This window comes from Rattus norvegicus, chromosome 2 (genome assembly GCF_021556685.1).
Source record: "Rattus norvegicus strain SHRSP/BbbUtx chromosome 2, alternate assembly SHRSP_T2T, whole genome shotgun sequence".
In the NCBI taxonomy this organism is placed as follows: Eukaryota; Metazoa; Chordata; class Mammalia; order Rodentia; family Muridae; genus Rattus; species Rattus norvegicus.
The window spans coordinates 233,754,769-233,779,113 of record NC_141535.1 but is presented as its reverse complement, the minus strand read 5'-3'; the positions used below and the strand labels follow the sequence as shown (position 1 = coordinate 233,779,113).

At 38.7% G+C, this 24,345-nt stretch overlaps 1 protein-coding gene across 2 annotated transcripts; it reads left to right on the top strand.

Moving 5' to 3' along the window:
- Positions 1 to 946: 946 nt before the first annotated feature.
- On the top strand, positions 947 to 22,620 carry LOC134485808 (guanylate-binding protein 3-like). Of its 2 annotated transcripts, XM_087642894.1 has the most exons (11): positions 947 to 1,051; positions 9,023 to 9,215; positions 10,185 to 10,312; positions 12,474 to 12,583; positions 12,752 to 12,955; positions 15,155 to 15,400; positions 16,122 to 16,402; positions 18,871 to 19,083; positions 20,527 to 20,629; positions 20,928 to 21,121; positions 22,350 to 22,620. In XM_087642894.1, the coding sequence occupies exons 4-11, from the start codon at positions 12,562 to 12,564 to the stop codon at positions 22,554 to 22,556; spliced, it is 1,470 nt and encodes a 489-aa protein (XP_087499020.1). In that variant the 5' UTR covers positions 947 to 1,051; positions 9,023 to 9,215; positions 10,185 to 10,312; positions 12,474 to 12,561; the 3' UTR covers positions 22,557 to 22,620. The 2 variants fall into 2 exon arrangements, with proteins under 2 accessions (XP_087499020.1, XP_087499025.1); XM_087642899.1 differs by lacking the exons at positions 947 to 1,051; positions 9,023 to 9,215 and having other exon boundaries at positions 12,759 to 12,955.
- The last annotated feature ends 1,725 nt before the right edge of the window (positions 22,621 to 24,345 follow it).

Here is a 24,345-nt window from a genome sequence, read left to right as displayed (position 1 = left end):
GGCCCAGATTCAAGAGCACTAAAGGGCATTGGATGTTTGCCACTAAATATTCTCTTGATGCTTGCATATCTGTTTATCCATCAAGTTTATAAAGATGAACACCAGGTAGGAAGAAAATGTGTTACCTACTAGGTACACACAGTACCTGTGAAACTCCATTCCAAACTGAACTACACTTTCAATTTTATATTCAAGATGCTATCAAAATAGGCAGTTACCTGCTAGAGTCTGGATTACTTCCTTATGCATACCATGTTCTAGACATCTTCACCCCAGAGCTTTCCTTGGGGATTAACTGTACCTTGGGATATAATGGGTCTGTTCTACATACAGAATGAATCAGATGGGACTGAACAACGTCTTTGAGTGCTGCTCAGGATTGCACTTGCTCTGCCATCAATGGTTATGAGGCAGAAGTCCTCATCTCGCACCAATTAGGACAGTAGGCTGGTTTTGTTAATGGACTATATAAATTCTCAATTGGGCCAAGGCTGCAATAGCCAGTAATCCACTTTCAGAAGCATTCTTACTTCTGGGAAGCAATAAGAGTGTTAGTAGTCAAGGGTTAGCGTCTGCTGACTATAAAAGCCCTTTGGTGAACTACCATCCCTTTTTGTTGTTCAACATAGAGTGAAACACACACAGACATACACACACACGCACACACACACACACACGCTATATATAAAATTTATATATAATATATAGGACAGGTGTACTATAGGTCATGTAAGCATTTTTGAGTAAGACATAAATGCAGTCAATAGTCAGCATCAGTGGGATTTTGAGGTGAAAAATTATGGTGATAGAATTTACTCTATGAAATAGCAACAGTGGCAAAAAGGAGCTGGCCCAGTAATGCCTCAATAAATTATATCATTTATTTCCCTTCTCAATGATATATGAAGAAGCTGAATCTGCCGAGGCTGCCATGAAAATGTTAGAGGATATGTACAAGATGGATCAGAAGAAAATGGCACAGAAAGGAGAGAGTCATCAGGAACATGTGAAGCAATTACCTGAGGAAAAGAAAGAGTCTCCTGAATGCCAGGTATTCTATCCCACAATATTCACACAGAATATGCCGAGAACACATAGAAAATTACCACAGCATACTGACTCCATGTCTGGAAAGTGGGGTGGTCTGATGTTGAATAAGCTATGCAGTATCTCTAATGAGGTAGAAGGGTGGTTATTGCTCTACACACTTGTCTTAGGATTTCTATTGCTGTGATAAAACACCAGGACAAGAAGCAGCTTGAAGAAATGAGTTCTATTTCACCTTACAACTCTCATACTCCATTAATGAGGGAAGTTAGGAAAGGAACTTGAGGAGTTAGAAACCTGGAGGCAGGAACTGAAACTGAGACCATGAAAGAGTGTCATTTGCTGCCTTGCCCCACGGCTTGCTCAGCCTGCTTTTAAACACTCAAGGATCAGCTGTTTACTGGTGGCATTGCTAATTAACCACCAATCAACCACTAATGAATAAAATGCTCCACAGGCTTACTCATAGGTAATCTTTTATTTTTAATTTGGAATTTTTATTTACATTTGAAATGTTATCCCCTTTGCTGGTTTCCCATTCATAAACTCCCTATTCCATCCTTCCTCCCCCTTCTTCTACAACAGTGTTCCTCCCCAGCAACCCACCCCTTCCTGCCTCCCTGACCTAACATTCCCCTAACCTGGGGTTTCAGCTTGGATAGGACCAAGTGCTTCTTCTCCCATTGGTGTCCAACAAGGCCATCCTCTGGTACATGTGCAGCTGGAGCCATGGATCAGTCCATGTGTAGTCTTTGGGTGGTGTTTTAGTCCCTGAGAGCTCTAGTTTATTAGTATTGTTGCTCTTATGGGGTTGCAAGCCCCTTAAGATCCTTCAATCCTTTCTCTAACTCCTCCAGTGGAGACCCCATTCTCAGTTCAATGGCTGGCTGTGAGCATTCGCCTTTGTATTTGTCATGCTCTGGCAGAGCCTTTTAGGAGATAGCTGTATCAAGCTCCTGTCAGCATGCAGTTCTTGGCATCAGCAATATTGTCTGAGTTTGGTGGTTGTATATATATGGGCTAGATCCCCAGGTGGGGCAGTCTCTGGATGGCCTTTCCTTCTATATCTACTCCAAATATTATCTCCATATCTCCTGGTATGAATATTTTTGTTCCCCCTTCTAAGAAGGTCAGAAGTATCCACACTTTGAACTTCCTGTGGTCTATGGATTGTATCTTGGGTAATTTAAGCGTTTGGGCTAATATCCACTTATCAGTGAGTGAATATTGTGTGTGTGTGTGTGTGTGTGTGTGTGTGTGTGTGTGTATGTGTGTGTGTGTGTAGTGTGTTTGTGACAGAGAGAGAGAGAGAGAGAGAGAGAGAGAGAGAGAGAGAGAGAGAGAGATTGGGTTACCTCACTCAGGATGATATTTTCTTTTTTCTTTTCTTTTTTTTTTTTTTTTTTTTTTTTTGGAGCTGGGGACCAAACCCAGGGCCTTACGCTTGCTAGGCAAGCGCTCTACCACTGAGCTAAATCCCCAACCGAGAATGATATTTTCTACTTCCATCCATTTGCCCATGAATTTCATGAAATCACTGTTTTTGAAAGCTGAGTAGTACTGCATTGTGTAGATGTACCACATTTTCCCTATCTATTCCTCTGTTGAAGGGCATCTGAATTCTTTCCAGTTTCTGGCTATTATAAATAAGGCCACCATGAACATAACAGAGCATGTGTCCTTGTTATATGTTGGAGCATCTTTTGGGTATATGTCCAGGAGTGGTATAGCTGATTCCTCAAATAGTACTATGTCCAATTTTCTAAGGCACTTTGAGACTGATTTCCAGAGTGGTTGTACCAGCTTGCAATCCCACCAACAATGGAGGAGTGTTCTTCTTTCTCCACATCCTTTGCCAGCATGTGTTGTCACCTGAGTTTTTGATCTTACCAATTCTGTCTGGTGGAAAGTGGAATCTCAGGGTTGCTTTCATTGGCATTTCCCTGATGACTAAGGATGTTAAGCATTTCTTTAGGTACTTCTCAACCCTTAGAGATTCCTCAGCTAAGAATTATTTGGTTAGCTATGTACCCCATTTTTAATTTATTTTAATTTATTTGGTTCTCTGGAGTCTAACTTCTTAACTTCTTTGTATATATTGGCTACTAGCCCTCTATCAGATGTAGGATTGGTAAAGATCTTTCCCCAATCTGTTGGTCGCTGTTCTGTCCTAATGACAGTGTCCTTAGCCTTACAGAAGCTTTGCAATTTTATGAAGTACCATTTGTCCACTGTTGATCTTAGAGTATAGGCCGTTGATGTTTTGTTCAGGAAATTTCCCTGCTGTGCCCATTTGTTCAAGACTCTTTTCCAGTTTTACTTCTATAAGTTTGAGGGCATCTGACTTTTTTGTGGAGGTCCTTTATCCACTTGGACTTGAGCTTTGTACAACGTGATAAGAATGGATCTATTTGCATTCTTTGATCTCCAGTTGAACCAGAACCATTTGTTGAAAATTCTATCTTTTTTTTATCAAGTTTAGTAGTTCTCTGTTGAAATTTTTGGGGTCACTTAAGCGTAGTATCATATCATATAGCGATATTTTGACCTCTTCCTTCCAATTTGTATCCCTTTGATCTTTTTGTTGCCTGATTGCTCTGGCTAGGACTTCTAATACTATATTAAATAAGGAGGGAGAGGTGGGTAGCCTTGTCTATTCCTTGATTTTTAGGGGGATTATTTCAAGTTGTTCCCCATTTAGTTTGATGTTGGCTCCTGGTTTGCTGTATATGGCTTTTACTATATTTAGGTATGGGCCTTTAATTCCTGATAATTCCAAGACTTTTAACATGAAGGGATGTTGAATTTTGTCAAATGCTTTCTCAGCATCTAATGAGATGATCATGTGTTATCTTTCTTTGATTTTGTTTATATAGTGGATTATGTTGATGGATTTCTGTATATTGAGCCATCCCTGCATCCCTGAAATGAATCCTACTTGATCGTGATGGATGATCATTTTGATATTTTCTAGGATTCAGTTTGAAAGAATTTTATTGAGTATTCTTGCATTGATATTCATAAGAGACATTGATCTGAAGTTTTCTTTCTTTGTAGGGTTGTTGTGTAGTTTAGGTATAAGGATAATTGTGGTTTCATAGAAGGAATTGGGTAGTGTTCCTTCTGTTTCTCTTTTGTGGGATAGTTTGGAAAGTATTGGTATTAGGTCTTCTGAAAGTCTGAGAGAATTCTTCACTAAACCCATCTGATCCTGGGTTTTAATTGTTTGGGAGACTTTTAATGAATGCTTCTGTTTCTTTAGGAGTTATGGGACTGTTTAGATGGTTTATCTGATCCTGATTTAGCTTTCTTACCTAATATCTATCTAGACAATTGTTCATTTCATCTAGATTTTCCGGTTTTGAGGGGTATAGACTTTTCTCCTAGGTTCTGATGATTTTTTAAAATTTTTTTTCGGAGTCTGTTTTTGTATCTCCCCTTTCATTTCTGATTTTGTTAATTTGGATACTCTATCTGTGCCCTCTGGTTATTCTGGCTAAGGGTTTATCTACCTTGTTGATTTTCTCAAAGAATCGACTCCTGCTTTTGTTGAGTCTTTGTATAGTTCTTTTGTTTCTATTTGGTTGATTTCAGTCTTGATTTTGATTATTTCCAGTCATCTACTCCTTTTCGGTATATGCTTTTTGGTCTACAGATTTTAGGTGTTCTCTCAAGCTGTTAGTGTATGCTTTCTCCAGTTTATTTTTGGAGGCGCTTAGAGCTAGTAGTTTTCCTTTTAGCACTGCTTTCATTGGGTACATCATGCCTTCATTTTCATTAAATTCTAAATAGTCTTTAGCTTTTTCTTTATCTCTTCCTTGACCAAGTTATCACTGAGTAGAGCTTCCATCTGTTTGTGAGCTTTCTGTTGTTTGTTGTTGTTGTTGTTGTTATTGTTGTTGTTGTTGAAGACTAGTTTCAGCCCATGGTGCTCAATAGGATGCATGGGATTATTTCTTCTCATATCTGTCGAGGCCTGTTTTGTAATCAATTATATGATCAATTTCATAGACTGTACAATGGGGTGCTGAGAAGAAGGTATAATCTTTTTTTAGGATGAAATATTCTATAGATGTCTGACAAATCCATTTGGTTCATAGCTTTTTTTAGTTTCTCTTTGGCTCTGTTTAGTTTCTGTTTCCATGATCTGTCCATTCATGACAGTGGGGTGTTGAAGTATTCTACTATTATTCTATGAGGTGCAATGTGTGCTTTTAGCTTTATGAATGTAGGTGCCCTTGCACTTGGACCATAGATATTTAGGATTGAGAGTTCATCTTGATAGATTTTTCCATTGATGAATAGGAAATGTCCTTCTTTATCTCTTTTGATAACTTTTGGTTGAAAGTCAATGTTATTCAATGTTAGAATGACTACTCTAACTTGTTTCTTGGGACCATTTGCTTGGAAAATTGTTTTCCAGACTTTTACTCTCAGGTTGTCTGTCTTTGTCACTGAGGTGTGTTTCCTGTATGCAGCAAAATGCTGGGTCCTGTTTATATATCCAGTCTGTTAGTCTATGTCTTTTTATTGGGGAATTGAGTCCATTGATGTTAAGCAATATTAAGGAATAGTGGTTATTTTTTCCTGTTACTTTTGTTGTTATATGTGGAATTATGTTTGTGTGGCTATCTTTATTTGGGTTTGTTGCAAGAAGATTACTTTCTTGCTTTTCTAGGATGTATTTTCCCTCCTTCTGTTGGAGTTTTCCATCTGTTATCCTTTGTAGGACTGGATTTGTAGAAAGTTATTGTGTAAATTTTGTTCTGTCATGGAATATCTTGGTTTCTCCATCTATGTTAATTGAGAGTTTTGCTGGACAAAGTAACCTGTGCTGGCATTTGTGTTCTCTTAGGGTCTGTATAACATCTGCCCAGGATATTCTAGTTTACATATTCTCTGGTGAGAAGTCTGGTATAATTCTGATGGGTCTGCCTTTATATGTTACTTGACCTTTTTCTCTTACTGACTGCTTTATCATTCTTTCTTTGTTTTGTGCATTTGGTGTTTTGACTATTATGTGATTTCTTTTCTCACCCAATCTATTTGGAGTTCTGTAGGCTTTTTGTATCTTTAAGAGCATCTCTTTTTTAGGTTAGGGAAATTTTCTTCAATGATTTTGTTGAAGATATTTTCTGACCCCTTAATTTGGGAATCTTTGCTCTCTTCTCTATATATATCCTTAAGTTTGATCCTTTCATTGTGTCCTTGATGTCCTGGATGTTTTGGGTTAGGAGTTTTTTGCATTTTAAATTTTCTTTGATGGTTGTTTCAATGTTTTCTATGGTATCTTCAGCCCCTGAGATTCTCTCTTCTATCTCTTGTATTCTGTTGGTGATGCTTGTGTATATGACTTCTGATCTCTTTCCTAGGGTTTTTATCTCCAGTGATGTCTCCCCTTGTGGTTTCTTTGGTGTTTCTATTTCCATTTTTAGATCCTGGATGGCTTTATTCAATTCCTTCACCTGTTTGGTTATGTTTTCCTGTAATCTTAAGGAATTTTCCTGTTTACTCTTTAAGGCTTCTACTTGTTTTCCTGTGTTACTCTGTATTTCTTTAAGGGAGTTATTTATGTCATTTTTAAGTCTTCCATCATGATCATGAGATGTGATTTAAATCTAAATCTTGTTTTTCCATAGTGTTGGGATATCCAGTATTTGCTTTGGTGGGAGAATTGGGCTCTAATGATGCCAAGTAGTCTGGTTTCTGTTGCTTAGGTTCCTGTGCTTGTCTCTCCCCATCTGGTTATTGCTGATGTTACCTGGTCTTACTGTTATTGATAGTGGTTTGACCCTCCTGTAAGCCTATGTGTCAGCACTCCTGGAGACTGGCCTTAACCCAGCAGGATCTGTGTACAGAGAGAGAGCTGTGTCACTGGATCAGCTCTGGACCCATGCAGAAACTGAAAGGATCTTGTCTCAGTCTGCTTCAAGGCTCCTGGATCTAGAGGGGTCTACGTGGGTTACTCTTGGGCCAGGAATATGAGCAGAAGTAAAGGTGTTCCCTGTGCTCTCAGGATTGTCACCACTTTGGAGAGTCCAGATCTCTCCACAATGGAATATGGGTACAGAGAGTATGTTGGAATTTTCAGAAGTTTTCACCCAATAACAAAGGTCTGCATCAGAAATAAGCAGAGAAAAATTTAACACAGAAAAATGAAACTTGAAAAGTGGAACTAGTAATACCAATACTAATAGTAAATAGTAAAGGGAGAGGAGGAGACTCAACAAATCTGAAGCTGAAGAGACCCCAAAGGATGAAGAGGAAAGGTGTACTGTTAAATTAAGTCCCTGAGGGGCATATCATTTCCAGGATATGATTTTAGATATGATTGACAGGAGGAAGTCAATTTTTGTATTTCAAGCCACTTGATTGGACACTGTGATGAGCTAGACTTAGAAATGAATAAGATTTAATCTTATGGCATGGTGCCATAATGAATGCTTAGACCCATAGAAATAACTAGAATTTAATAATGACCAAAAACTAGAAGGATTGTAAGAGGCAACTAGAGAGTTGTTTTAAAGGGACTGTTAGTGAAAACCTGGACACTAAATATTCTGGTAAGGGCTCAGAATAAAGTAAGGAGTATGTCACAGAAAGAACCTGTTATTTTAAGGAATACATACATCATCTGTAATTAAATGGAGACAGGAAAGGAAATGGAAAAGAGAATTTTATGAATGTGTAGGAGAGAGTGAGTAGCATGTGACTAGAATTGGCCAAGGGTCTTTTTATCCAGTGGTAGAAAACTTGGCTAAGTAGATTTGACATTCACATAGGAGAGAGACATTTACCAAGGATGAACTTGGATTTTTAACTGGGGTGACTTGAAGGTAAAGTCTGGCTTCTCCTTGCTGCTTAGAGAAAATGTGATAAGGAAGATATTAAATAGGAACCAGTAGGAGAGGTTTTACCTGCTCATGCAGATTTCAAAGGGTGTCACAGTTAGGAAATCCCTCTTGGGAAATGGACAGTATGAAGAAAGCCATGTTTATGGATAGGGAAACTTGTGTCAAGAGGTTGGGAATTGGATACACAGATCCTCCTGGGGACTTCTGCACAAGACCAAAGTTAAGGTATGATAGTCATAAAAAGTCAACACTGCATCATCTATGGTTTCTACTATAGATCCCTAGCATGTATACTGAAGACTCATGAGGGTTCTGGAAACATTTTATCAGCAGGACTTGAGATAATTATTTTCATAGATTTAGATTTAGAATTTACACATTCATGTTTACATTTAGAAATGGACCTAAACCACACTAGTTAGAATGCAATGCGTTCTCTTTGCATTTGAGATAAATATGAAATTCACATGTCCAAAAGTCACTGTTTAAAAGAAATCCTGCTACTTCAATTCACCAAGTCTAAAACAGGGTCAGTGAATCACTCATTCTAACCTGGACTTCTCTTGAAGAAAAAAAAAGATTAACTGTCTTTCAGTCTTCCAAATATGATTCCCCATATAGACCAGAAACCATTTTCCCATGAAGTCATCTTCAGATTTGTTTTTCAAAAGCATTGCATAGTTAAATTGTACATCTTAAAATGTTGGACTTCTTTATGGTGGATATTTTGTCTAATTGACAAATGTACTTTAAAGAGAGAAACATAAGGAAATTTGAAAAGAGACAGAAATCAGAGAAAGAGAGCAGGAAGTTAGCAGTGCAATGACAAATACCAAGAGAAGCCTGAGTCAGCTGGAACTCAGAGACAAGCATTTGCCCTGAAATCTCCATAGAGTACACTGCCTTGTACTCTTTACCAAACATTTGCATGTGTGATTTTTACATGGAACAAGAAAATATTGTTGTTTTAATGTGAAGTTTGTGTGACTGTGGTTTGATGGAGGCTGAGGAAACTAGTCCAGGTGACAAGCAGGAAGATCTGATGCACATGCCATGAATAACTACCATTTGAAATTCCTTCTGAATGCATTATTGGACTGACAGCCTCTTTGACTTGACAGGCTGTCATGGCACCAGGAACTATGAAGGCCCCCATGTGTCTGGTAGAAAATAAGAACAAGCAGCTGTTTGTGAATCCAAGAGCCATTCATATTCTCAACAATATTTCTCAGCCTGTGGTTGTGGTGGCCATTGTAGGGATGTACCGCACAGGAAAATCCTACCTGATGAACTGCCTGGCTGGTCAGAACAATGGTGAGTGTTGTCCTAGACAGAAGCCAAGGCTCCATCTCCTTATGATTCAGGCTCTTACTTGTACTAAAGACACATATGGGAAAGCCAACCCATTGTCCTCAACTTGAGTCAATCATAGGCCTCAATCCTTTTTCCTGTTTTACTTCTGTTTATGAAATAGCTCAAGGTTCTCCTCAGGATCCTACAAAATTTGTTTTAACCTTTTCATACCTGACTTCTTTAGCTGCATCTCCTCTATTCTGAAAAACACTTTCACTTCTGTGTGTAACATGTCCATCACAGTAAGCTGCCTTTGTTATCAAAAACACAACAATCCTTCTGGATTCAACATTGCACCATGAATACCCCATGGCTCATTTACTAAATTTTAAAGTAAAATTCTATTCTTTCAATTCCTTGTCTATTCCCTCATACCTTTATATGCTTCAAGTCATCCATATTTTATTTTATTTGAAAATCTAATTTACCCATTTATTTACAGATACATTTCTTTTTTGAGTCTGGTTTCAAGTATCCCAGGCTGGCCTAGAACTCATTATGTAACCTAAGATAACGTTGAATTGATCCTCCTGTCTCTATTCTTGTCAGTCTTTAAAGCCTGCTTGTTCAGACTCATTCTTGTCTTCAAAGCCTTCACTTCATTGGACTCAGAAGATGATTTTTCATTTCTACCTTGGTTCCTTACTTGGCATTATCCATAGGGCTGACTTCTTTGTTTTCAAAACAGATGTTGAATGAAACCAAATGCTTATAGTGACATGGGGACAACACTATTTTATTTTGGGGGATGTTCTGCCATGCTGAAATAATGATTAGAAGTTCCCTAGTAGCCTGGTCTACTGGCATGCACACACACAGACACACACACAGACACACAGACACACACACACAAACACACACACACACACACACACACACACACAAACACACACACACATACACAACATTTTTTCCTCTTCTTCCCTTCAGGCTTCCCTCTGGGATGCACAGTTTAGTCTGAAACCAAGGGCATCTGGATGTGGTGTGTGCCTCACCCAACAAAGCCAAGTCACACCCTGATCCTTCTAGACACTGAGGGTCTTGGGGATGTAGAAAAGGTGAGTCAGCAAGTAAGTGACACATGAAGTTACTCTTGATTTCTCCTTGTATTTTAATAATCTCTTGCAATTCAATATATAAGATATAATCTCACTGGAAACAAAACTATAGAAGATAACTTGAACTTGATGCTTTTGGTCATACTTCTATGAACAACAACAACAACAGCAACAAGTCAAATATTGTGGTCTGTTAGATAAGGCATTTAATTCCTTTCAATGAATATTACACTGAGCCAATAGTCTTTTAGCAGCTCAAGCTGGTGGAGAAGATAGGAAAGATTCTGCTCTGAATACAGTTCCATAGACATATGTACCCAATGGCCTTAATCTATTGCTATTGATACATCAATATTTAAGCAAGGTGGGCTCCCATGAGAATAGACATGTTGTGAGGCTTCATTAGCATGGACCTCTGGATAAACACCTCTGGAATGTTAGGGGAAGCAAATAAGGTTGAGAAAAATGGGCACATCCCCAAGCCTAATTCAATTCCACAGAAGCTATGCTATGTTTCAAAAATGACTTCCCTGCCTTCAACTGAAATAATGATTTGTAATCTGAAGTTTGCCATGGAGACCTGGCTCATAGCCAGGCTGACACCTGCAAAGGATCATTCACAAGCTTTCTCAGAACCTGAGCATTAGTCCTCCCTAGAATGTGGTCAATTTAGTGCTTCATGAGCTTCATCACAAGCTGATAAGAGCAAAGGTGCCCTAGAGAAGCAGAGAGACAATGAGACTTCGTAGTCACCTTCTGAGGTACATGAGGCCTTTTGAAGTTAGTATTAAATGTAAATGGCACTCCTGTGGATATTTATTAGCTACACACAGAATATTCAGCAAGGCTATGAGACTGAGAACACATCTGAGTTTCGATAAAAGCAAACATTTTTAGGTAATGTTTTCAGATATTGTTATGTTATGAAATAGATTTTTCTTTTCAATTTTATCTTGCTTAAGAAGATATACAATTCTACTGGTCTTTATATTTTTCCAAAGTGGAATTAGGGGTCCTAATTTCCTTTCCAAATCAGACACCATAATTATCTTACCTGTATTTAAGAAATTTATTCTTTAGCACAGCTTACACTATTGATTTTCCTGGTTACTTTTAAATTTCACTACATGGAAAAATAATTCTTTTCATCAAAATATCCATGGAAAACCTCCTACGAATCTGTTTTACTTTTGCATTTATTTAAGGGCTCACAACTAAACTTTATACACCATTCACAAAAAATATAATATCTGTATTATGCTATAATTTAGGTAGTAGTATAATTTATATAAACAAGATAGACTGATTTTTAGGGTCCTTTGTCATCTTGCCTGAGAATTCACCATTCAATTTTTACCCTCTCCAGGAGCAAACAAAGTTACTCTATGCTGGCTGGAAGGATTCCCTTGGTTCCGTTTATAATGGTGTTTTTATCTAGAGGATGCTGGCATGCTGGCTTCTACCTTCATGTATCATGAGCCCATCATGTACTTACTCTACCAAGTCCTTAACAGTTAGCAGTTGGCTCGCACAACATCTTAGCCAGTGCTCTTTTTCCAACCTTTATACCTATAGTTAATTTGATATGGCAATTCTTGTAATTCTCTTATCTATTATAAACAGAAAAGCTCTTTCTGTTGAATGAATCTTATAAATTTGCCATTCTCATTACTTTCTGTGGAGTATAAGGGCAGCATAAAATATCTAGTTGACATAAATGACTGCTTATTGTCTTTAATTGGATACAATTGGAGAACATCAGTTGTGTCAAGCATATGGACAAGAGTCAAACACATGCTGATTTAATAAATGCTAGTCCCCGTCACTGAACATCTGATTTTATTCCAGATACCATGTTAGGTTTTACAATATTCAATGGATTAATCCATGTCATTGTAAAATTTTTTAAAAGAAGAAAGAAAACACGTTAAAGAGAATATCATTAAAGTTCTATTATCAGAAAAATGTAACAACAGTAATAATCCTGATGCAATCGTTAAAGCTGAAATGTGTGCTCATGTCCTAAGATCCTTTTTCTCCACTGAACTAATAGATTACTTGAAATAGGAGGTGACAGCTCAAACGAGCAAAGATCTGGATGAGCTTTAAATGAGAATTAAGGAAAGAGTCAGCTCTAAAGATCTTCCCCTGTGCCTTCTAGGGTGACGCTAGGAATGACGCCTGGATATTTGCTCTGGCTGTGCTTCTGAGCAGCACTTTTGTCTACAACAGCATGAGCACCATCAACAATGATGCCCTGGAGAAGCTGCAGTATCCTTCAAAGATCCAATGTTCTATCTTCTACTGTGGAACTTAGGGAAAAAGAGTTTTGGGTGACTGAGTTGCTACTGGTGAATCAGATAGGACAGGAAAAATTAAATGTTTGTGCTTGCTTTTTCAAGAAAGGAATTGTGATTTGGATACATTTTCCTTAACCAGGTCCTGGTTATGTGACAAAACTCACAGAGCTCATCAGAGCAAAGTCCTCCCCAAGATCTGATGGGATAGAAGATGCTAGAGAGTTTGTGGGCTTCTTTCCAGACTTTATCTGGACTGTACGGGACTTCACTCTGGAGCTGAAGTTGGATGGTCACTGCATCACTGAAGATCAGTACCTGGAGAATGCCTTGCAACTGGTTCCAGGTATCAGAGCTTAAACAGGGTACAGATTATCTTAATATGGGGGTGGGGTGGGTCCACTGAGTATTTCTGTCATGTCTGGAGTTACATGGGCATCTAATGCTAGACTGAAGTCTGTAGAAATGGGAACTGGAAGTTGTGTGGATATGCTTCAGTTGAGAAGTTTAATCTCAAGAAGACCAGAGCCCAATACCAAGCAAGGATATTTAAAATTAACTTGTACTTTACCCACGATATACCTTAGCATCAAATGAGAAAAGAGGAAAAGTTTTGAACACCAAACATTCCTCTCTACTCCCTTGGCCCCTGCTTTTGTTGCTGAAAACCACTAGATTCTTATTTGTTAGACACCAAATCTCAACCAAAATCTACTTGTTGAGATAATCTTTTTCACATACTTGGTCTAATTGTTGCAAAGTAGAAATATAACTTTAATATACTAGTGTTGATGCATTCTCCAGAATTTTTTTTTAAAAACACAAAGAAAACCGTCTCCTCAACTTACAACTTTTTACCTTTTCAATATGTCTAAAAACTACCAGAACAGCATGCTACCATCTCCATCATTGCTTCCTGCTCAACATAGTCTTTTGTTATAATCTCAGGCAATAGTTTCAATGTGTTGTATCTACACAGCTATGTCACTGATGAAAGGTTTGAAGAAACACCAACTCTCCTTCACTCCTCCTTCCTTCATTCCCATAGTTAGCAAACATTCTGAAGCTACTGTTCCAGGATTAGGAGGATCAACTGCTGTCAGTTTCTATGAAGTCCTGATCTCAGAGTTTGAAGAGAAGTGGCTCATGTCCATATTAGTCTTGAAGGCAGTGGTGACATTTTAAGTGTTCTTTGGACATTTGCATTATAAAATAGCTTCCTATTTAAAACTCATTTTGGTACCACAGTGGTATTGTCATGAATCCTCTTCTCAATCTTTCCCACTTACCATTTTTTACATAACACTGAGAATACTATAGACTTAAATTTAACTTTTCAATCAATAAGGCACTTATTTAGTAATCACATAATTTTTTTTAAAGTCACTTATTACCCCAAACTACATCCAGGCGTAGAATGTTTTAAAACTAGCAATAATTTTAGTCTTCAATGTCTATATAGTTATTTCATTAGTTGAAGCCTGATTTGCAAAGAAATATGGGTCATCAATTTTCAGAAGGTGGGAATGTTATCCTATAGCCTTTTAACCTTCAAAACAAACAAACAACCAAAAAAACCCCCCAAAAAACAACAAAACATGTGCAGTGCATGACCAACACAAATTGAACTCTTGGTGATTTGGGAAGTCTTACAATGCTTTGTCTATGTATCTTCCAACCTTACAAATTTTTTGTTTATGTATTTTGGTTCCCAATATTCCCAATACTTTTTGTATGGGTCTTCTGTGTAGATTTCAGTGTTTTTATGGGTCTCATGGTCTTCTCTCTGAGTTTTTTTTTTCCTGTTTGTTTGTTTTGTCCCAGTCTAGCTTGGTTTTTTTATTTTACCAACATCACCATCAGCATTATTATCATCATTATTATTATTATATGTCGGTTTGTTTTCTAATGAGAGAGGAAAAGGAAGAGTGTGGATTTGTGTGAGTGGATAATGCAGAGGATCAGGGAGCAGATGGTAGAGTGGAAACTATAATCAGGTTATATTGTATAAAAGCAAATATATTTCAATAAATAAGTTATTTTAAAATTATATACATAAATTTATATAAAATATAATTCTATATTATAATTATACATAATTATTAATAAAATATAAATGTACTTTGTAATAAAATAAATTTATATAATAATAAGCAATGCAGATGTTTATACTTATACATAATTATATATAAACCCTAATAATAAATTTTATACAATAAAATTAAAAGAATGTAAATCATTACCTGCTCAGTTGATGTAGAGCTTGCCTAAGGAGTGAAAGGTGCTAGGATTGGTGTCCAGTACCTTCTAATCTATGTGTGATAACACACACCTGTAGTTTCATACTCAGCATATAGAAGCAGAAGGAGCAGGAGTTACAGGTCATCTTGATTATATAGGAATCCTGGACCAGCCTAGTCTAGTCTTGAATTTTTGTATGAAAACCCAAACCAAGTAAACATCCAATCAAACCCCCCAAAACAAAACTATGACTTTACTAAACCCCACCATGACTATGGTTCTATCTGCTTTTCCTCTTCCTCAGGGCAGGATCCCCAAACCCAGACTTCCAACTGGCCAAGGGAATGCATCAGACAATTCTTTCCTAGGCGGAAGTGTTTTGTCTTCGACTGGCCAGTGAGTGACCCACAACTCTTAGCCAAGATTGAGAGTATATCAGAAAGCCAGCTGAACCCTAATTTCCAGAAGCAATTGGAGAACTTTTGTTCTTATATCTTCAGTCATGCAACTGGCAAGAGACTCGGAGAGGGGATCCTGGTCACTGGGAGTCGTGAGTCACTTTTGCAAAGCTTATGTCTTTTCTGGGTCAGTACAGGGTGAAGTCTGGATTCTTGGCTAGAATTGTCAGTAGTTTTATTTGCCATACTGGAATGTGGGAATGCAGAAGTCTGTGTCATACATGGAAATGCACATTTATTTATTAACCCCTGTTTTCAGTTGATTTACGTGAGTGAGAAAGGAAACAGCAGGCCTTGCATGCACAGTTAGTAAATGAGTAAAAAACAAATTTGAACTTAATCTTCCATACAGAAAAGACTTTGCGGACCTGGGAACTCTACAGTAGTCCAGACAAAGATAGGTCCATGCTGTACTAATATGTCTTGCTTCCTTGAAACTCTTGATCTTCTTAGAAAAAGGCTCTACATTTTTATTTGGAAATGAACTCAGAGATTAAAAACTTTATTCTACATAATAGGCTGCTTCTTTCATTTTGATGGGAAAGTATGCTAGGGATCCTTTAAACAGCTGCATTAATCATTAATTTAATTTTGTAGGGGAGTGAAGAACCAAAAAATTATGATAAAATGACTTGTGAGTTTTACACAAATGGATTAATATTAACAGGTTAAGGATGAGAACAAGAAAGACAACGGGAAGAAAATAGAAGTGTGTATTCAGTATGGTGGGACTTTTGAGAATGTAGGCTACAACATCTTGTACTATAGGGAGTGAAAATTTCCCAGCGCACCCTAAATATGATGTTTGCTTAGGACTGGGGAATCTAGTGCAGACCTACGTGGATGCAATCAACACTGGGACAGTACCTTGCTTGGAGAATGCAGTAAAAACATTGGCAGAGCGTGAAAACTCCACAGCTGTCCAGAAGGCAGCTGAGCACTACAGTGAGCAGATGGCCCAGCGAGTGAGGCTCCCCACAGACACGCTCCAGGAGCTGCTAAGTGTGCACTCAGCCTGTGAGAAGGAAGCCATTGCTGTCTTCATGGAGCACTCCTTCAAGGATGACCAGTGGAAGTTCCAGAAGAAGCTTGTGGTAATGTACCTTAGCATTTCCTCTTACTGATGCCCACCCTTCTGCCAGATAGGTCTGAGTCTGCTTTTTGATCTATGCTGCATCCTTGTCATAAAGGAGCCCAAGTTCTTATTGGTAATGGGTTCTTCAACACAACAACACCCGTTTATCTAGTAGACACTTTTCACTTTTAATAGTTCTTTTATTTAAGGGTATGGGTGTTTTGCCTGTATAGCATAAGTATGTGGTGACCATGAATGCTAGAAGGATGCATTGGATCTCTTGTATCTGAAATTACACCTGGCTTTAAGCTGCCATGTGGAAGCTGGGAATTGAACCTTTGCTCACTGGAAGAGCAGTTACTGTTCTTGACTGCAGAGCCGTCTCTCTAATCTAAGTTCATGTTTATTGGTATAGAATAAGTTGATATATGCTTAGTGTGTTTAAAAATATGTACTTACAAGTCACAGTTTGTCAAGTCCGGTGCAGCATTGTGTGTATGTGTCTGCTCAGTGCATTCCAATCTTAAGTCCAGTGCCAGATAAACTTGGGTCTTGTCTAGAGGCCTACAATCCCATGTCTTTAGTACATTAGGAGGCATTCTGCCCTTCCTTTACAACTCATCTCTCTGGGTTTTCTTGTCTATGATCAGCTGTAAAAAATCGACTTGTCAGGTTCCTATGGTTAAGTAAATATCATTTTTTACCTTTTGACAAAGTTTAAACATGAACCCCCAAACATATTAAATGTTTTCTAAACAGCATTGTGATGTCTGTCAATTGCAGAACAGACAAAATGTTATTTATCTTTAAAGTGTCACTATAAATTAATGAGTTCACATATCCTTCAGGGAGTTGACACACTGAAGCTTTTAGGTTAGGACTACTTATAGGTCAGCAAATTCCATCTTTTGAAGTCAGTCCATACTGTAAAGTGATGTAGTAATGGGATTAATGTCCTTCTTATTCTGGATGATGAAGGGTGTAGATGTATGTACTTTCTGATGCAGAGGCACAATTCTGATGAACAGAGACACTTTAATGTTGCTATTCTACTCTGTCTTTGACTATTCTAAAAATTACCGACCATCCTCAATGAGCAAAGCATCTGGATTCTAACTTCCAAGTATAAATAGGTGTGAAGTTAAAGGAACTTGAATTTCTCTAATGTCACATCCTTTGCTCTCATTAAAGGAATTCATGAGGCACTCAATTCTGTGTTTATCACCAATCAATTCAGAACTGAGAGGTGGATTTTCTGTGCAGAGATTTTTCACCACCCCAAAGCTCATTCTCTGAGGAAGCTCAGTTCAAACAGGTTATATGTTTAATTCACTATTGAATCAAATAAAACTGTGTATCTTAGTAAGCAACCTGCATCAGAGTCTACTACCATTGATCTCTTGTTTGCTACTAAACCTGAGGCCAAGGAAAGAACAGGTCTCCTTAAATCACTCAGCCTGCTTCCTTGTTTTTCAGAACTCAACACACAGTATCTTTCCTTGTTTTTCATTTCTCTGGCTTTCCTTCTCTACAATCAACTATAAAAATCTAATCTTCAAGAATCAGTGTAATTACATAAATGCAATATCTTCAAGATAGCCAGAGCTTATAAGACAATGGATGTCTATCATTTTTTGGCTGTGGTTCTCAACCTGTGCATTATGACTTCTTTGGGGACCAAATGAACCTTCACAGAGGGTGCATATCAGAGATCCAGCATATCAGATATTTTTGTTATTATTCACAAAAGTAGCAAAATTATACTTTCAAGTAGCAACAAAAATGATTTTATGGATGGGGTTCAGCACAACATAAGGAACTGTATTAAAGTGTCATAGCATTAGAAACGTTGAGAATCACTGTTTCACTGTTTTATGGGCTGTTATGGCACAAAAATACCAAGGAATGAAAATCTAGTGACATTCTCTTAATCTTTCTATCTTAAATCTTTCTGTTAACATCTTACAAGGGACAAGAATTATTAGTTCATACTGAAGAAAACAGTCTCTTTGTAGTTTAGAAGTATGCGCCTCAGAATCTTCATCTACATCTTTATCTTCAAAGTGTTCACTTTTTTGAAGAAGTCCATGAAGCACACATTACTCTCTTTGTTTGTAACAAAACTACTCAAAACAGATTTTCTGTGAAGATATTTTGACCCACATCAAAACACATTCTCCTAAGGAAGCTGTGTTCTCCTCCTGGTTGAACTTTGCACTCATTATTGATTTGTGGAAATCCCTTCATCCTAAAAGATGAAGAAGAAGATAGATTTCATGCTTACTCACTTCACTCACATAGCAATTGAGTTGAGGCCAAGGAAATTACAAATGTTTAAAGAACAAACTCATGGTGACCACAGAAAACCAGTTCCCCATTCATCTTGTCCCATTCATCTGGGACTGTCACATTCTCTGTCTAGAACAATCACTGTGGAACCTTTCTTCTAACAATGCACTCATTTGTCTTCCCTTACTCACCCTGCAGGTCACCATTGAGGAAAGGAAGAAAGTTTTCATGGAACAGAATGAATCAGCATCTCTCAGTCACTGCCAAGCTGAACTGGACAAGCTCTCAGCATCCCTGAGGGAGAGCATCTCACATGGAACTTTCTCTGTTCCTGGGGGCCATAGTCTCTACCTAGAGGCCAGGAAGAAGGTTGAGCAGGACTATGAACAAGTGCCCAGGAAGGGAGTGAAGGTGAGGGGTGAGGACAGGTGTGGTTGGGCAGCTAGGCCACAGTGAGAGCTGGACTGCTGCTCTTGGTTTCTAAGAGCACTTAGGCTTTTATGGAGAGAAAACAGAGTGAATAAATCATAACCATTCTAGTCTTAGATACACAAAATAATGCATAATATTAAATAACTTTTATTTGTTTCCTCTGGAAGTAAGATTGATAACATAAATCCAAATGAAAGAGAACATTGATTTATTGAATACTCTGTTAATTTTTGATCCGAATATACATATTATTACAGAAAAACTTTCATTGTTTTATGATTTTAGATGGCACAGACAGAGTGTGCTTGTTAAATACGAACTAGTAATCAACTTAAGGACATAGAGGCAGCAGAGGAGATGATGGTGGCAGTGGTAGTGGTGGTGCTGGTGCTAATATATTGAGAGCTCTTTTCCTTAATTGAGTCAGTGTTATTTTCCTCATTGAAAGATCAGTTTAAAACTCAGGGTCAGAATGAATTACTTCTTAAGATCTCCATTGTGCAGGTGAGGGGTGCAATGAACAGAAAAGCTCACACAGACTTGCCAAAGGAGCAGGGCAGGTTCATTCAGAGTGAAGCAATCATACAGATGAGAGAGGAGTATACTGTCCAGATCCACAGAGATCTTATAAGTGAGGCTTTTCAAATGGATCAAGTCCCACCCTGGGTCATATTGAAAAGATCTAAAGAAGGCAGAGGCAGTTACTATGAAAATAGTTTAAGTTGCTCTCTACTCGGAAGTATAGATTAAGTTATGCTTTCAATTTATCAAATGCACATACCTTTTCTCACACATAGCTCATCTGATTTTAATCAAATATATGCTCAATTGTGCATAGGCATTAGATGCTAAGTATGGGTATTCTTCATAAACGTTGAAGGACAAAGTTTTCTAGACAGCACCGTGCATGCAAAAAAAAAAAGGTACTAGAGTACAGATTGGCTTCTCAATTCTATTGGATGCGTACATAGGTGATACAGTTGAATAGAACCTTAATTACATGATTGAGTTAGGGTTGCAGACACTTACACTATCATTCAGAGAGGAGTGGATGTGTAGTCAGTGCAGGAACACAGTGGGAGGGTCTGAGGTGCTAGGTGCCTTGTTTGAAAGGAGTATGTGTGCATGTTACATGCAGGTAAAGGAACCACGTGCTCAGGGTCATCATTACAAGAACGAGAGGATGTAAACACTGTGGAACCATGAGGTTAGAGAGCCAGCAGAATGCTTTTACAGAGGTTTAATTTTTCAATCTCAGCAAAGATGGTAGAATTTGGTACAGCCATGGAATTAAAGTGCACACACATAAATTACAGCAGGATTCAAATATTGTAGACAGAGTCATCATTTCATAGAATGATAACTCTTCTGTCAGAAAACTACATCCTTGTTGTTTAAGGTTTTCACTCTTTTTGTACCCAGGCAAGTGAGGTCTTCCAGAACTTCCTGAAGTCACAGATCACTGTGGAAGAATCCATCTTGCAGTCAGACAAAGCTCTCAGTGATGGACAGAGAGCTATGGCAGGTACAGAGAAGGGCTGAGCTCTTTCAGACTTCCTGGAGAGCCCATGATTGATGGATAGGAAGATCTCCCAAACAGGAACTTCCATCCTGCATCCCCTTCTAGATCTGAAAACTGTGATTGAGGCTGGTGTTGCATGCCTAGGCAGTCAGTGCATTTCCATCACATAGGGAGTCATTGCATGGTGATGTGAAGCTTCAGAGAATTTTCATGTGGAAATCAGACTGATTTTTGAGAATCAGGAACATACCTCTCAGTTCTGATTGTCCTTTCTTCCTTCTCTAAATCCTTTGTGGGACAGCTGAACTGGCCAAGAAGGAGGCAGCTGAAAAGGAACTGGAGTTAATGAGGCAGCAACAGGAGAAGAAAGAGCAAGAGATTGAGGCTCAAATGAGAAGCTTCGCAGAAAACATGACCCAGCTGCAGAAGAAGATGGAGATGGAAAGGGAGAACATTCTGAGAGATCAGGAGAGGGTTCTGGACCACAAGCTAAAGGTGAGTCTTGATGGGATGAAAACATGACCAACCGTGGCTCTCCTAGAAAAAAACCAGTATGACCTTGACAAGGAAATCATGAACCCAGAGAGAACTTCCAATGACATGTGAACCTGAAAACCTCAGATCCACCTTGATCCTAATGAAGACCTTAATTATAAAGGCATATGACCTTCTGTAGTTTTAGTAACTGTCTTAGTCAGGGTCTCTATTCCTGCACAAACATCATGACCAAGAAGCATGTTGGGAGGAAAGGGTTTATTCAGCTCACTTCCATGTTGCTCTTCATCATGAAAGGAAGTCAGGACTGGAACTCAAGCAGGTCAGGAAGCAGGGAATGATGCAGAGGCCATGGGATGATATGACTCACTGGCTTGCTTCCCCTGGCTTGCTCAGCTTGCTCTCTTATAGAACCCAAGACTACCAGCCCAGGGATGGTACCACCCACCATCAAAAGGGGAGGCCCTTTTGATCAAAAATTGAGAAAATGCCTTACAGCTGGATCTCATGAAGGCATTTCCACAAGTGAGGCTCCCTTTTCTGTGATAACTCCAGCTTGTGTCAAATTGACACACAAACCTAGCCAATACAGTAACCTACATTGGAGTGAAGAAAAACTTTCCCCAGCAGCCACTCTTGTATGCTTTAGAGTGGCCTTATTTTCCTGTACCTGAAAAATACCTCACCTCACCACTCCAAAAATTCTGAGCACAACAGTCAAGGATATCTTTGAAACAATCACATTAGTTGGGATAGTAATCCGATGCTCTCATGTATCTGTTTCCAGAGCTGGTTGCTACCTTGTACAGAGATGGAATACAATACAAATGCAGACTTTCTCCCATCCCAGAGCTTTGCAGCCCCACTCTCAGGGGCAACAGTTAATTACCATCATTTGTGAAATAGATGGTGTTGGATCAGCTCAATGAAACTGAGACTGGGTTTGAGTTAAAACATCAACTCCTCCCTATCCCCCAGATGTTGTAACTTACTCCATAGTTCTCAGGGTTGTCATAACCCATAGTCTCCATCATGCCATAGAGAGAATTGTGAGCAAATATCAGCCATAGTTACTCTTGGTCTTCAGGTGAAAGTTTGAGGTTTGGGCAAAATTGTCAAATTCTATTTTTTGTAAGATTGTGGAAACATATATGTATTTGCTCAGCTGCTCTTGTTATGAAATACTAGTCATGTGTATTCTGAGAAATGGACTGCCTGCTTTTGTTAGGCTCTAAAAGACCTACTTCTTGAAGGAGTTGAGGAGAAATATGAAGATTTAAGAAGAGAAATAAAGCTGAGAGATGAAGAGATTAAAGCCATGAAACACAGTTCAATTCAGAATATCCTTGAGATCGCTGGCAATATACTAACTGAAGTACTTCCTGTGGTATGCAATATGGGGATGCAGATTCTTAGCTCATATATACTAGGTTAGGACATCCAGTAAAGTATAGTAAGAAGGCTTCATATGTGGTTGTAATACTGTTATAGGCACCTTTGCAGTGTCTCTGTTCTCATGGATTCATTGAACTGCAGTTTTATTTTTTTTTTCTGTACTTTCTTTTTTTTTATTTTTTATTTTTTTTTATTAACTTGAGTATTTCTTATATACATTTCAAGTGTTATTCCCTTTCCTGGTTTCCAGACAAACATCACCCTCCCCCCTCCCCTTCCTTATGGGTGTTCCCCTCCCAAACCTCCCCCCATTGCCACCCTCCCCGCATAGTCTAGTTCACTGGGGGTTCAGTCTTAGCAGGACCCAGGGCTTCCCCTTCCACTGGTGCTCTTACTAGGATATTCATTGCTACCTATGGGGACAGAGTCCAGGGTCAGTCCATGTATAGTCTTTAGGTAGTGGCTTAGTCCCTGGAAGCTCTGGTTGCTTGACATTGTTGTACTTTTGGGGTCTCGAGCACCTTCAAGCTCTTCCAGTTCTTTCTCTGATTCCTTCAACGGGGGACCTATTCTCAGTTCAGTGGTTTGCTGCTGGCATTCGCCTCTGTATTTGCTGTATTCTGGCTGTGTCTCTCAGGAGCGATCTACATCCGGCTCCTGTCGGCCTGCACTTCTTTGCTTCATCCATCTTGTCTAATTGGGTGGCTGTATATGTATGGGCCACCTGTGGGGCAAGCTCTGAATGGGCGTTCCTTCAGTCTCTGTTTTAATCTTTGCCTCTCCCTTCCCTGCCAAGGGTATTCTTTTTCCTCATTTAAAGAAGGAGTGAAGCATTCACATTTTGATCATCCGTCTTGAGTTTCCTTTGTTCTAGGGATCTAGGGTAATTCAAGCATTTGGGCTAATAGCCACTTATCAATGAGTGCATACCATGTATGTCTTTCTGTGAGTGGGTTAGCTCACTCAGGATGATATTTTCCAGTTCCAACCATTTGCCTACGAATTTCATAAACTCGTTGTTTTTGATAGTGAGTAATATTCCATTGTGTAGATGTACCACATTTTCTGTATCCATTCCTCTGTTGAAGGGCATCTGGGTTCTTTCCAGTTTCTGGCTATTATAAATAAGGCTGCGATGAACATAGTGGAGCACGTGTCTCTTTTATATGTTGAGGCATCTTTTGGGTATATGCCCAAGAGAAGTATGGCTGGATCCTCAGGCAGTTCAATGTCCAATTTTCTGAGGAACCTCCAGACTGATTTCCAGAATGGTTTTACCAGTCTGCAATCCCACCAACAATGGAGGAGTGTTCCTCTTTCTCCACATCCTCGCCAGCATCTGCTGTCACCTGAGTTTTTGATCTTAGCCATTCTCACTGGTGTGAGGTGAAATCTCAGGGTTGTTTTGATTTGCATTTCCCTTATGACTAAAGATGTTGAACATTTCTTTAGGTGTTTCTCAGCCATTCGGCATTCCTCAGCTGTGAATTCTTTGTTTAGCTCTGAACCCCATTTTTTAATAGGGTTATTTGTTTCCCTGCGGTCTAACTTCTTGAGTTCTTTGTATATTTTGGATATAAGGCCTCTATCTGTTATAGGATTGGTAAAGATCTTTTCCCAATCTGTTGGTTGCCGTTTTGTCCTAACCACAGTGTCCTTTGCCTTACAGAAGCTTTGCAGTTTTATGAGATCCCATTTGTCGATTCTTGATCTTAGAGCATAAGCCATTGGTGTTTTGTTCAGGAAATTTTTTCCAGTGCCCATGTGTTCCAGATGCTTCCCTAGTTTTTCTTCTATTAGTTTGAGTGTGTCTGGTTTGATGTGGAGGT

Bases quoted from the DNA above. Each gene is read 5' to 3' on its own strand.
- LOC134485808 (XM_087642899.1), top strand. From the start codon at position 10,232: ATGTGGTGTGTGCCTCACCCAACAAAGCCAAGTCACACCCTGATCCTT. The intron at 12,956-15,154 runs GTATCAGAGCTT...CCTCTTCCTCAG, and splicing joins TGCCTTGCAACTGGTTCCAG to GGCAGGATCCCCAAACCCAG. The intron at 16,403-18,870 runs GTAATGTACCTT...CTCACCCTGCAG, and splicing joins AGTTCCAGAAGAAGCTTGTG to GTCACCATTGAGGAAAGGAA.